At 38.4% G+C, this 13919-nt stretch overlaps 1 protein-coding gene across 8 annotated transcripts in view; it reads left to right on the top strand.

The window, feature by feature from the left end:
* Positions 1–12045, top strand: part of KLHL5 (kelch like family member 5) — a 102594-nt gene extending 90549 nt beyond the window's left edge. For 7 of the 8 annotated variants that reach the window (XM_039540560.1, XM_039540559.1, XM_039540562.1 and 4 more), the window contains 3 exons: positions 4378–4590; positions 8096–8267; positions 10290–12045. In XM_039540560.1, the coding sequence (XP_039396494.1) occupies positions 4378–4590; positions 8096–8267; positions 10290–10346 (442 nt within the window). In that variant the 3' untranslated portion in view covers positions 10347–12045. Of the gene's footprint in view, positions 1–4377; positions 4591–8095; positions 8268–9612; positions 10207–10289 lie in introns of those variants that run through there. The other variant, XM_039540558.1, reaches the window with a different exon arrangement.
* The last annotated feature ends 1874 nt before the right edge of the window (positions 12046–13919 follow it).

The raw sequence follows: 13919 nt of genomic DNA, 5'->3' as shown, positions 1-13919 counted from the left end.
ATCCGGAAGCTTTTCTTGATATACAACTTAATTTTTTTTCTGTCTTAATTTTATCCAATTACTCCTAGTTACAGTCTGTGTGCGGCGCTTAAAAAATGGCGCTTCCCTCCTTGGTGTTCACATCCTTCAAATAGTTGTAGATTGTTATCATAACATTCTTAATCGTCTCTTGAGCTGTATCTGTACTGGGGATATTTGTACCCAGATAACTATACTGATGCTGAATCAATACACGTAATCCCCAGTATAGAGAGACCCTTAACCAAGTTGCACATTTACTCTTTAAATTTTCCTTACAAATCAATCCCCTCAGCATTATTATTATTATTTATTGTTATCTGAATTCTCTCCAATTTGTCTTTCTAGTAATGAGGTGCCCATACCTGAATGTGATATTTCAGATGCATAGAGTACTTCCTTGCTCCAAATCCTAAAGTGATGCTTCTGCATTAGCAGCCCAAAATTCTCTTGACCCTTTTTCTTTGCAGTGTCACATTGCAGATAAGTTTACATCTGATTTAACAAGGTACTTAAGCACATGCCTAACATAAGCATGTCAGTAGTTCCATTGACGTCAAAAAGTTAAACAAATTGCTGAATCAGGGCCTAGGTACCTATCCCTATCTAAGGATATGTCTACACTACCCGCTGGATCAGCGGGCAGCGATCAATCCAGCGATCAATCTAGTGTAGACGCGATAAATCAACCCCCGAGCGCTCTCCTGTACTCCACCGCTGTGAGAGGCGCAGGCAAAATCAGTGGGGGAGCGGCAGCAGTCGACTCACCACAGTGAAGACACCGCAGAGAGTAGGTCCAAGTATGTCAACTTCAGCTACGTTATTCACGTAGCTGAAGTTGCGTTACTTAGATTGATTCACCCCCTCCCCCCTTCAGAGTAGACCAGGCCTCAGTATTTTACCACTTACTGTACCTATGATCCTTTAGGCAAGTTTTTAGTCCCTGTGACTTTCATATTTGTGGCAGTTTGATTTCATTCTGAGGATAAAAATTCATTGGATATTATGTCAAATGGTTTACTAAAAACCCCAAAATATTACATATACCTCAAGTTTGTCTGTCAAGATTTATTCTTCATTAATCCATGTTACTGACTGTCTAAAGTTTGTTATCCTATAGATGTTTAGTAATTTTTAAAATAAAGACAGACGTTAAAATTCCAGTGGTTGGAATATTTATTTTACACTATTTCTCAAAACATTTTCATTATGTTCTCCAGTTACTTGCTCATCAAGTTCTTTGAACAATCGTCTCCACTTTTCACTGGGGCATTACTTGCATAGTAGGTTACTATTTTGTAGTGTATTCATTCTTAAGAGGGAATTAAAACAATGAGACTAGCGAGGACTATTTGGTCTACCATGTTTTGAAAAGTGATGTTAATTTGAAACATGAACGTATATTGGTTCCTACTAAAAAACTGGTATTTGTCAAATGTTACTTCACAATGGTATCTGAGATATCAGTTATTTCCATGTTTAGTATAGGAAAAGATGTGCATGGTAATTTTTTGCAAATGCTGACAATATAATAGTTACCATTTATAGTACCTGCTGATTCAGTTATTCAGACTGTATCATTCTCTGGACCAGATGAAACTATTTTGAATAGTGGCACTTCAAGATGCCTTTTGAATTGTACTTCAAGAGCAATATCACAGATTAAACTTACTAGCTTTTACTGATGTGTTGACTTCTTCATTAGAATACTTCCTGGAGTGCTATTCTTCAAAATAAGAGCATTGGGTATGTAGCATACCCACAATTCCGTCTGCGATTTACGGATTGCTCATGGATACCATGAAAGTTGCCCATGTCTGACCATCGTTATTAATTTCTGAGTTTTTCTTCAGGTTCACCGGTCATGTAGTGCATCTAACACTGGATTTCTCCTTCAATTCTTAAAGTAGTGCCTTAATTGTTCATCAGTTTGAAAAGCTGTTACTAGAATGAGCCAAAAACCGTTGTGTATTAGAAAAGGGCAAACTACACCATCTAGTGGATGTGAGGACATTATCAAGAGTTAAATTTGGAGGCAGAATTTTTTTTAAATGGGTAAAACAAGGCTTTGATATGGCCCTGTCATTTTGAATTTCACTGTACCATGTTTTAAAGAGGCATATCAAACCTCAATACAAAGTCCTTTCTTTCTTCAGTATGCCCATTCTACAAGGGGGAACAGCCAGCTTGGAATTTAGGCAAAAGTGTACAGTATTTAAACCAGGGGTCCCCAACGCGGTGCCCATGGGTGCCATGGCGCCCGCAGGGGCATCTAAATGCGCCTGCGTCCTGGCAGGCGGTGGAGCATCTGCCGAAATGCAGCCGAATTTCTGCAGCATTTTGGCGGTAACGCCTCTCGATGACACCGCTTGCCGCCAACAAGCGACGTCATCAAGAGGCGTCGCCGCTGAAATGCTGCAGAAATTCGGCGGCATTTCGGCGGATGCTCCACCGCCGCCACGGTCCTTCGTCTGGCGCCCACCAGACAAAAAGGTTTGGGACCACTGATTTTAAACAGATACTTTTTTGGTATTTAGTTTCCTGGCGATGATGCTGGATGTTCGGATTTTATTGTGAGATGCCCTTTTGAGTTTAACTTTTTTGGAGGAGTACTGATTCTGGCTCTTCACCAAAATTATGTTATGCAGGTTCACCATCTGCAATCTGTACTGCTACTGAATAATATACCCAGTTGTATTTAAAATAAAACAGAGAGGACGTGGAAGTTGGGGTTACACACTGTGGAGGAGTTACATTTTCTTTCTCTTTTCAAGTGCAGCTCCATCAGCTTTATGCTCTGTCCTTCCTTCCCTCTTAAACTAGGGTAGCAACTTCTTCATTTTCTTCTTTCTTTCTTTCTCCTATAATCAGACTGAAATGCAGAGAACTTCAGAGAGCATGCCACTGCTAAGGGAAGGACTAGACAATTTTATTTCAGCCTAGAGTGGATGCTACCCTGCTATGCTGAGGGAGCTGCACTAAAGAAAGGAAACGGGCTACCTCCATCATGAATAATGTAACTTTTAAATTGTATTTGGGAGCTTTGTTTTGGAGCAGTAGCCTATTGTGATAGCATGCTACCAGTACTGAGGAAAACTTAAATGTATTAAATAGTTGCTAAATGATCTAACTGGTCCCTTTAGTGTTGCAGTATATATGAGTGAACTACTGCTGATTTCAGGAAGAAGATATATTTAAAAAAATTTTAATCCATTACTTTTATTGCATATGGTAACATTTTTCAGAAGTACATAAGTGAGTTAGATTCTTTAAACACTTTTGAAACCAAGACTTAAGTTACTATTGAAAATGGGACTTGGGCTCCTAAGTCACTTAGGTATAGAACTGGGTGAAATGTTTGGATTAATAGTTTATTTATTGAAAAACACGGTTTCAGTGGACTATTCAGTGGACTATTTGTGAATGTGACATGAATTCATTCAGTAGTTTGGCCCAAAAAATATTTTTTGGGACTTCAACATGAAACTATTATTTTTTAAGATTCACCAAAACGTATTGCAATTTTTGGATTCAGTTCAGGTCAAACTAAAATTTTTTTGATTCCCTGCCCGTGCCCTCAGAACTGCCAGCAAACCAAAAAATCAGCTTTGTTTAGAGTAAAAAATTTCAAGAGCACTTACGTCCATAGGATGGATCATAAGTGCTTCATTAAGGACATCACATGTGTTGACAAGTATTTTAAATGCTTGATTATCATTATTATGTGTTTATAATGACTGAAAGAAAAAGATTAAAACAAAACCTTATCTTCCATCTGAGTCCTAGTTGTAGAACCTTCCACTGAAATTTCAAGACCTTTGAACTTTTTTTCTTAACAAATTTGAGAGATTCCTCAGCCACAATCATCCTTTGAAGCTTGCATCCTTTTCATTTGAAAAGTTTGGGGGAAAAAAACTGTTATGCAATTCTTACTGAAATCATTATTTTGCTATTTGTAACAGAGGTAAACTTTTTTTTAGCTTAGGACCAGTTAAAATTGGCTCTTTCTATAAAGATTGAAAAAATAAATGTTATAAAAAATCTTAGGATCATAATAACATGCAGGACAAAAGACAAAAAACAATCATGAAGGCTAGACAGTGAAAAGTGGGTCAGATAAATTGAATATTATCAAAAATATCTAATAAACGTTATTTCAAAGATACCATTTGAAAAAAGCTATTTTCCCAATCCCCAGATCATTATCTATTTCTGTTATATTTTTCTCCACCCCTTCAAATTCATTCTAGCTAATTTTATTTTCCTGAGTAACCATGTGTAAAAATGTATCTATAAACGAGAAAATACTATTACTGTAATATTTATTTTATGAATTCAGTTGGTTTCTTTTCTTTACAGACTTTATGCAGTTGGTGGTCGGGATGGAAGTTCTTGTCTCAAATCTGTGGAATGTTTTGATCCTCATACTAATAAATGGACTCTCTGTGCTCAAATGTCAAAGAGAAGAGGAGGTGTGGGAGTAACTACTTGGAATGGATTCCTGTATGCTATTGGTGGGCATGATGCTCCAGCATCAAACTTGACATCCAGACTGTCAGACTGTGTGGAAAGGTAATACCTAGATGAGGATAGTGCTGGTGAAAAAGTGTGGCATGATTTTCACAAAGAGCTGTAATGAGAACCTGTTAAAATGGTCATATAATTTTAATACTAGTAAATATGTAGATGCATACCATGTAATCAAAATATTATTTATAATATGGTTCATGTCCAACAGAGTAAAAATACCATCTTATTGCACTTTATCCAGAAAAATTTTGTTTTCTAACAATCTCACTGAAGGATTCAGAATTCATTTTAAGAAAAACTTTTATTCAAGATGCTTACAAACACTAGTGTTTCACCCAAACTAGCCTTTCACAAGAGATAGAACTTCCTCCATTCATAAGGTAACTTTTTAAATGAGTTACCATTCAATTTCTGTCCAATCCTTTAATGTCACCACTTTCCTGGTTTCCCTTGATATTATGGAAAAATCAGGTATGTCCACCATTCATGAGTAATGCAATCATCCCAAAGTTGAAATGGATTGATAGAAAATGGTTATTGGAATAAGTTTGGGATGACTGCATTACTCACAAAAGGCAGAAGTAGATGTGAATTATACAGGTCTCATCAATCAGTGACAATTATAGTAAAAACTTTATACTGCGCAATCACATATTTTCTCTTCACTGTTGTCAGGTATCCAGATCTCTGAAATATCCTGTTATGGGCATACTAAGCCAGCTGAACTTTTTCCTGATGCAACACACTCCCTGTTTACTAGGGGGGCAGATTTTCAAAATCACCTAAGAAACACAAGCCTCAGTGAAAGTCAATGGGACTTATGCTAAATCCTGTAGGATTTTTTTTAAATCTCCACCCTGAACTGTGTTTAGCACTACCATTTCAGAAATTAAAGGAATTTCAGGATGGGAGCTATCTTCTTCCCCTGGACTTGATCCCTTCAAAATCTCTTGCTCCCAAGAGGCTACCAGTCTCTTCTTTCCTGTGACTTCCCACAGCCTTTTCTGTGACTCTTGAGCCCACTCCTTTATTCACAGATTTCTTTTGTTTGAGGTTTCAGTCAGGGCCGGCTCCAGGTTTTCTGCCACCCCAAGCGGCCAAAAAAAAAAAAAAAAAGCCACAGCAGGTCCTTCGCTCCAAGAGGGACTGAGGGACCCCCCACCAAATTGCCGCCAAAGACCCGGACATGCTGGCCCCTTGGTATTAGCCATCCCAAGCACCTGCTTCTTTAGCTGGTGCCCAGAGACGGCCCCAATTCCAATTCAGAAACCCTTCCAGCTAAGCCCCAGAAATGCTGCTTTCAAGCTTTTTGTGCACTAATGCTGTGCACCTGAAAATGAAATGTGGAAGTTGCAGGACCAAGGCCTTGCAGAAAGGCTTGCAGATATGCAGCCCCATCCCAGCACAAATTAGATTTTAGAAGGAGATGGGAAGTGCTAACGCTTGAAGAAAGGTTGTGGGAAAGATGTTCATCAATTTTTGCCCAAATGTCACCTGATGAGGTTAACATTTCAGTTCTGAAACAGGATTATGAATGACATGATATTCATAAATAACATCTAGAAAAAATTATGAAATAGGTTAAAATGTATTACTAAATGATCTTTGTTAGGCCAAATTTTAATTTGGAAGTTGGAATAAAATTGCTACAGTACATGTGTTTTGTTTATTTCTGATTTGCTCTCTCCTTCTAAATCAGTGGGATGGAGGTTTTGAAATGTCTGCAAAACTAGCATAAAATAAATTTAATGCAAATATAGTAATCTAAAAATTAGCTTCATAAAATTCACTGTGAAGTTTGTGAATGCTTGTTTGCTACTGTACACTGTGATAGATTTTCAAGAGCATCACATTGGTATATAAATCAATTATATAAATCAAATTGACAAACACTTTGTATAGTTCAAAATTCACTATCTTTCAGTACATAATGCACTTTGCCTGCTGCATAAGTTTCAGGCAATGCTTCCACACTATGACTCTACATGAATAAGATGTGTGCTTCCAACAGAGACCTGCTGCACTAAAGAAAAAGGTGCCAGAAAGACACTTAAAACTCATTACATCTTTGCATCTCATGCAAAGAAATCAACACGAATTTCATCCCCCAAACTCACTTTCGTGGTTTTGGATACCTTCTTAGTGAGGGATACATTTTCTTTTGATAGTCCTGTGCCTTAAAAGCATTTCATTAATGTGATTCCCTCAAGAAATTTATTTGTTTTGTAACCAGGGTCGGCTCCAGGCACCAGCACAGGAAGCAGGTGCTTGGGGCGACCAATGGAAAGGAGCGGCACGTCCGGGTCTTCGGCGGCAATTCGGCAGCAGGTCCCTCAGTCCCTCTTGGAGGGAAGGACCAGCCGCCAAATTGCCGCTGAAAAATGAAGTGGCGCAGTAGAAGTCCCGCTGATTGCAGCTTTCTTTTCTTTTTCCCCCTTCACCACTTTGGGCAGCAAAAAAGCTGGATCTGGCCCTGCTTGTAACTACGCTGGCTAATCTGAAAAGGAGACATTTACAGATTGAGTCAAAAACAAGTTTTTAAAAGACGAGTTTGGACTCGCCAATTTAATTCCTATCTGTTAAAGACTGTAGATATATTCTAGGTTCAAATTTAACTGACATATTTTCAGTGTACCACCTGTCTACTATTGTGTGTGTTCCTAATGACACCAGTTTATGGCAAGAAAAGTTCTGTAAATTGCTGCAGAAGAATTTTGCCATGTCAACATTTTTTCTATAAATTATAGTTATTGCAAAAAGCAGTGATCAATTTACTTGTCCAGTGAATCTCCTCAGCAACACTGTATTACTCTGTATGTAATTTGGGATTTAATAGTTGTCTGTCTGTAAGGTGAAGTGAGCACTAAACTCTAACAGAGTCTGGCAGCAGAACTTGATTCTGGAGCAGAGCATGTTTGGTCATAAAAGAGGGAAAAATTGTAAGAAAAAATTTAAAATAAAATTGTATCTATTATGTAAAAGCTAAAAAAGATGAACATAGGCCAGAGATTACTTGGGCCCCGATCACACAAGCTACTCCAAGTTACATGGTCCAGCTTGCAGGATTGTGGACTTAGTGAAAAGGTGAACTGGTAAAGTTATCAAAAAGCTTATTCTAGTCATAGATTGTTAAATAACAACTAAAAAGGACTTAATTGTTTCTATTTTAAGTGTCTTGATTGCTGTGCTACTTTACCCTTTCCTATTTAGCTTACAATAGAAACTTTACAAGATGATAATTCAAATAACTCTTTAACAAATGATTCATATATACTGCTAAATGAAGTTATGTACAGTATTGTTAACAGTGCTAGGTATCTTTTTCTGTTTCTGTATGTGACTGTATAGCCTCAGTGAAATGATTAACCAAATGCTGCTTTTAAGGGAAAGGTTTAAACAAGTAAGAAATCCTTTTAATTTCACACCCGAAGAGAGACTACTCCTTTACTGATTCCACTAGATAGTCTAGTACCTTGAGAGTCAATTTCAGTATTTTTAATGGAATTTTAGGCAACAATATTAGACTTTCACAAAAATTATCTTTCAGGTATGATCCAAAAACAGATGTGTGGACTGCAGTGGCCTCCATGAGCATTAGCAGAGATGCAGTGGGAGTGTGTCTCCTTGGTGACAAGTTGTATGCTGTTGGAGGATATGATGGGCAAACCTATCTTAATACAGTGGAGTCTTATGATCCCCAAACAAATGAGTGGACACAGGTACAGTTTCTAATTAAATTACCATATATACTTGATCATAAGCTGGTTCGTTTATAAAACCAGCCCCCCCAAGATGGATAAGTAAAAATAGAATTCAGGGGTCGGCAAACTTTGGCTCCCAGGCCATCAGAATAAGCCGCTGGTGGGCCGAGATGGTTTGTTTACCTCGAGTGTCCGCAGGCACGGAAGTAAGCCTAAGTAAACAGTGTCCCGGCGCGCCAGCTGCTTACCCTGATGGGACGGGACAGCAACTGGTGGGGAAATTTTTTTTTGGGGGGGGAGAAGCTGGGAGTCAGGGGAGTAACCCCTGTGACCACCACCCTCAGGATCCCACCCCAGCCTGGGACCCCCACACTCTCCCCATCCTATCCCTTCCCACCTTATCTGGGGAGGATGTCTCTGACCAGGCTGGAGCTGCTCCAGCAGGCTTGGCAGCGTGGCCGCAGCCTGCTCCAGCAGGCCAGATCGGGTGACACAGCCGCAGCATGTTCCAGCGGGCTGGGCCGGGTGGCACGGCCACAGCGTGCTCTGGAGGGCCGGGCGGTGTGGCCACAGCCTGCTCTGTGGGGCAAGGCCGAGCGGCACAGCTGCCGCCTACCAACTCCGGAGCTGCAGCTGCTTTGGAGGCTGGGGGGAGAGCAGCATGGCCAGAAGCGGACAGACTCTGGCCCTGCCTCTTCCCTTCTGTCTCTGTTGGCTGTGCTGCCTCTTCTTGCTCCCTCTGTTAGGGGGAGGGGCTGTGTCCCACCTCTCCCTCTCTATACCCGTTCATAAGCCGACGCCCTTCTCTGGTGCTTCGCTTTTTTACTAAAAAAATTTGGCTTATGAACGAGTATGTACGGTATATGGTATTATTTATTTTAGTGATGCCAAAAGTGTGCTTGATGCCTCCCAGTAAAGAAAAAAGATAAAGTACGTGTCTCAAGGAGCTTACCTGTAATGAGGATTTTACAAGACAGTAGGGGTATAGTAGAAGGACAGAGACCACAATTTTCAAAAATAAAAGTTTAAAGTTAGGTGCCTAAATCAATTATCTGATTTTCAGAAGTGCTGAGCACCCATCAGCTCCCATTTTCCTATGTTTGAAAATCTTGGCCAGTATCAAGAAGATTGTGTGATTATTCAGCATGGATAGTGCAGTATGATGAAACAAAGATATTTTTAAAAAATAGATGAAAATAAGTACAAGAACATGTCCTCTAGTTTTCTTTTTAAAACAAAATAAGATTTTTAAAATTTTTTTGTACGGCCCCATTTAGTTCTCTTGCTGCCTATTATCAGGTCCCTCTTATCAAGGCTGATTTGATTTGTCTGATGAGCTCATCTTGGCATCTGTTTTATCTAGATACCATACTGGTACCATGATTATCATCATGGTATATGAGCATCTGATGAATAGACTTCAAGGCTGCCCTACTTTCTCCTTCATGCACAAACCTCCAAGTGCTGCTTGAAAGCATTTGTCAGGTGATCAGGAGCTGTGTTAAAGTTGCATTAAAAGACCTGCACAATACAAGCTATTTGCAGTGTGCGACAACTTTTCTTGGTTCTACCAAATCTATGAGCAATGCTGCATACTGTTCAGTGTCATCTACAGGATTAGGATTGTTGCATAGCAATGAAATGAAGGCCCAGTACCAAGTACTGCTATACTTAGAAGTACAGTGTTAGATGATAATCCCATTTTAAAATATAATAAAAATACTTGATTTTTTAAATATTCAAATAAATATTATTTTACTGTGAAGAGTACTGTTTATGGAGTGTGCCATTGACGTTAGAGAGAGCAGAATTTGGTCCTGCAGAAGAAAGTATTGCTGTTTCTCTGAGCATTTTTATGCCAATCTTCAGCCTATTTTGTTAATTTTTAAAGTCAGGTTACAAAGCACCTACAAATATGACATTTCAACCTTAACTACTGTGGTACATTATCAGTTTTGAAAATCTGGTTTTTTTAATAAAGTTGATTATATTTATTTTATAAACATAGCACGTCAGTCCTTTTTTTGGTTTTTGTTATAGGTTGCACCATTGTGCCTAGGAAGAGCTGGAGCATGTGTTGTGACTGTAAAACTCTAATTATTTTGTATATGAAGATACTAGTCTCTTCCATAGACTCACTACTTTTTTCTCAAGTGAATTAATACGTTACCAGTAAACAGAGGTACTGTGTGTTTTCTTCAGAGCTAAGTGTTTGATCTTAAGATAGCATACAGGTAAACAATTTTGAATGGACCAATAATAAGCACTTTTCAAAAAAATTCCTTTATGTTACCATATACATACAAGAACTGTATTTGTAAGCTATTGTACTGAGGCCAGTTGATTGCCAACAAATACACCTCTACCCCAATATAACGCTGTCCTCAGGACTCAAAAATCTTACTGTGTTATAGGTGAAATTGCGTTATATCGAACTTGCTTTGATCCGCTGGAGCGTGCAGCCCCGTCCCCCGGAGCACTGCTTTACCACGTTTATATCCAAATTTGTGTTATATCAGGTCACGTTATATCAGGGTGGAGGTGTACTTTCTTATTAGAAAATGCTAAGAAACTGAGTCTATTCTAAAATAATTGAATGTTACAGATTAAGGACCCTGATCTTGCAAACATGCATGAGAGTGACTTTATTCACAGAAGTAGTCCCACTGATTTCAATGGGCATAAGATGTTGCAGGATCAGGCCCTAGATATTTAATTTGCCTATACTGAAGGTGTTTTGCTGCAGCTATGTAGGATATTATTTTTAGTGCAGACAGACAAACCAATGCAAATCAGTTGTAAATGGCAAGCATATTTCTTGCCTTGGAGATGAAGGTATATATTTGGTGACTATATTGCACTTTTTTTCACCACAACTGAGGTTTAGCAACCTTTTTATTTAACCAAAGCCTTATTTTAAATAGTCTTTTTATTATGCTAAGAGAAATCTGCCACTTAATACTTTCTGCAGGAGTTATGCAGCATCCAGTATACTCTGGATTTTTAAAGGTTTTATGTAACATGCAGTATTTCTTTACTTAATTCCATCTCATATTATTTACACTTGATTGTAACTACTCTTTGTGAGTTTTTCCTTTTAAAATAAATTGAGAGAGATCTGAAGTGTGATTAAAAGTGACCCAGCAGAAGTTAATATGAGTGCTTTGGAAACTCCTAAGCATTCCATTACGTGAAGGTTAAAAAAGATCTATGATAATTGTTCTAAACTGCATTTAAATTGGGGATTTGCACTAATTTGAAGAGTACAGTTTTATAAGGTGAAATGAAACACTTGTGCTGTTTTTCCTATAATGTTATTTCAAAAAATAAAGGTTTCGAGCCTACAAGATGCTAACTGCCCTCAGCTGAGGATGTTCAACACCTTGCATAAGATTAATAGTACCTCACAGGATCAGACCCAATTAGTTACATTATTTAATATTATAGTGAACTTCCTTTGAGATACTTTATAATTTGCCTTTTTGATTTGATTGTTATAGTTCCTTACACAGAATTGTGTGGACATTCCAAATGTTCTCTGAAAGTTTTGTGAGGGATTTGCTTTTCCTGTGCCTTGTTTCTTATGTTTTCAAACAGTATAATACATGATTGTTTCTTTGTAATTGAAAATGTGAAGATGTGGGCTCATTGAGTGTTTGTGAAAGTAAGTTCTAAGTGTCTGATACCCAAAATCTTTGTACATTTGTAATGTTTAAATACAAATGTGAATGTTAATGCTCAATTAACTATTTATTGTTTTAAAAGAAATTACTGAGCAGTAAAACTTTGTGATGAAGTCTGTAATGTTTTGATTCATTATTTTATCTTTCAGTTTACACTGGTGATCATTGTTTAGTATAAATTGTACTTTAAAAGGTTTTAACAGTATTCAATTTCCATTTGATGGTTTAGTGCCTTCTGTTTGTGCAATCTGTAATACAAACATTTTATGCTTCTATTAGCACATTTAAAACAGATTTATTTCAGCTGCTTTACATTATTTTTTTTAAACTCATAATGTTGGACTTCTATTTTTACAAAAACATCTCCTCTATCTCTATCAAACATTTTTAGTTGTTCTTCATTGTAATTTATCGTCACCATAAACAAAACTCTTAGGCATTCCAAGAGGACCATGCTCTTCATACCTCCATCTCTTGCACACGACCTTTTAAAAGGGGACTATCCTGTTAGCCAAGTGACTTTGGCTTTCATCAGAGGTGTTGGACTGACAAACCTAGGGACTACATTCCTCTTTTTCACAATACAGATATAGCATAGGCAGCAACCGTGCAAGTATATTCACTACCTTGTCAATGCCTATGTGCTTAAATTTTTTGTTGGAGGAACCACCTCTAGGGATGACAGGATAGTTCATGCCCATTCAATCTTTGGTGTCTCTGATGAGACACTAGAGAAAGATGCTAACTATAGCCAGTTGACATTTGTGCTTGCATTAGCCTATATCAATTAACAGACTAAAATTAAATTAAGAAAACCACTAACCGCTTATACTCTTCCCTTATTCTGTATGGGCAAATTACTCCATAATTGACTGCTCTGAAGTTTCTTGCACCTTTCTCTGAAGCATCGGGTACCAGCTGTCATCAAGGATCAGGGATACTGGGCTGGACAGATCATTAGGTCAGTTCCGATGTTCTTACATAACACTAAAAGCAGCAGAGAGTCCTGTGGCACCTTATAGACTAACAGACGTATTGGAGCATGAGCTTTCACCCACGAAAGCTCATGCTCTAATACGTCTGTTAGTCTATAAGGTGCCACAGGACTCTTTGCTGCTTTTACAGATCCAGACTAACACGGCTACCCCTCTGATACTTACATAACACTATATCTATGGAACTCATGAAGTGAGGGTAAGGACCCAGGCATTGGCATGTGCTTCCTGAAGATGAATGCATGGCTCCACAGATGGTGTTGACAGGAGGGCTTTCATTTCTTCAACCATAAAATATGTTCCAGGAAGGAGGACTGCTGGGAAGAGATGATGTCCACCTAACCAACAAGGGGAGAGCATCTTTGTGCACCAACTCACCAACCTAGTGAGCAGAGCTTTAAACTAGGTTCAAAGGGAGCAGGTGACAAAAAGTCCACCGGTAGGTGTAAAAAAATGACCTTAACTGAAAACTAAAGGGGGTGGGGGATGGAAAAGTACAACAGGATCATAGGAGCAACAGATAAAATAACAGTGGAGGAATCTGCTCAACATCTTAAATGTGTATTCACAAATGCAAGGAGTATGGGGAATAAACAGGAAGAACTGGAAGTATTAGTTCATAAACTAAATTGTGACTCAGCAGGCATCAAAGAGACTTGGTGGGATAAAACTCATGACTGGAAAATTGGTAGAGGGGTATAGCTTGTTCAGAAAGGACAGGCAGGGGGGAAAGGAAGAATATTGTATTATAAATCAAGAATATATACACTTGGCCTGAAGTCCAAAAGGTGGTGAGAGGCAGACGAGCTGAAAGTTGAGATATGTTGAAAGTTGAAAATAAAAGGGGAAAAAGAAGGGGTCTACTATAGACCACCATATCAGGAAGAAGAGGTGGATAAGATATTTCAAGATCAAATAGATACCCAAAACACAAGACCTGGTAGTCATGGGGGACTTTGTCTGGGTAATTAATGGATACAATGTCCAATACA

Source organism: Mauremys reevesii, linkage group 5 (genome assembly GCF_016161935.1).
Source record: "Mauremys reevesii isolate NIE-2019 linkage group 5, ASM1616193v1, whole genome shotgun sequence".
Classification (NCBI taxonomy): domain Eukaryota; kingdom Metazoa; phylum Chordata; order Testudines; family Geoemydidae; genus Mauremys; species Mauremys reevesii.
The sequence above is the reverse complement of the archived record's forward strand: the minus strand, read 5'-3'. Positions and strand labels throughout refer to the sequence as shown.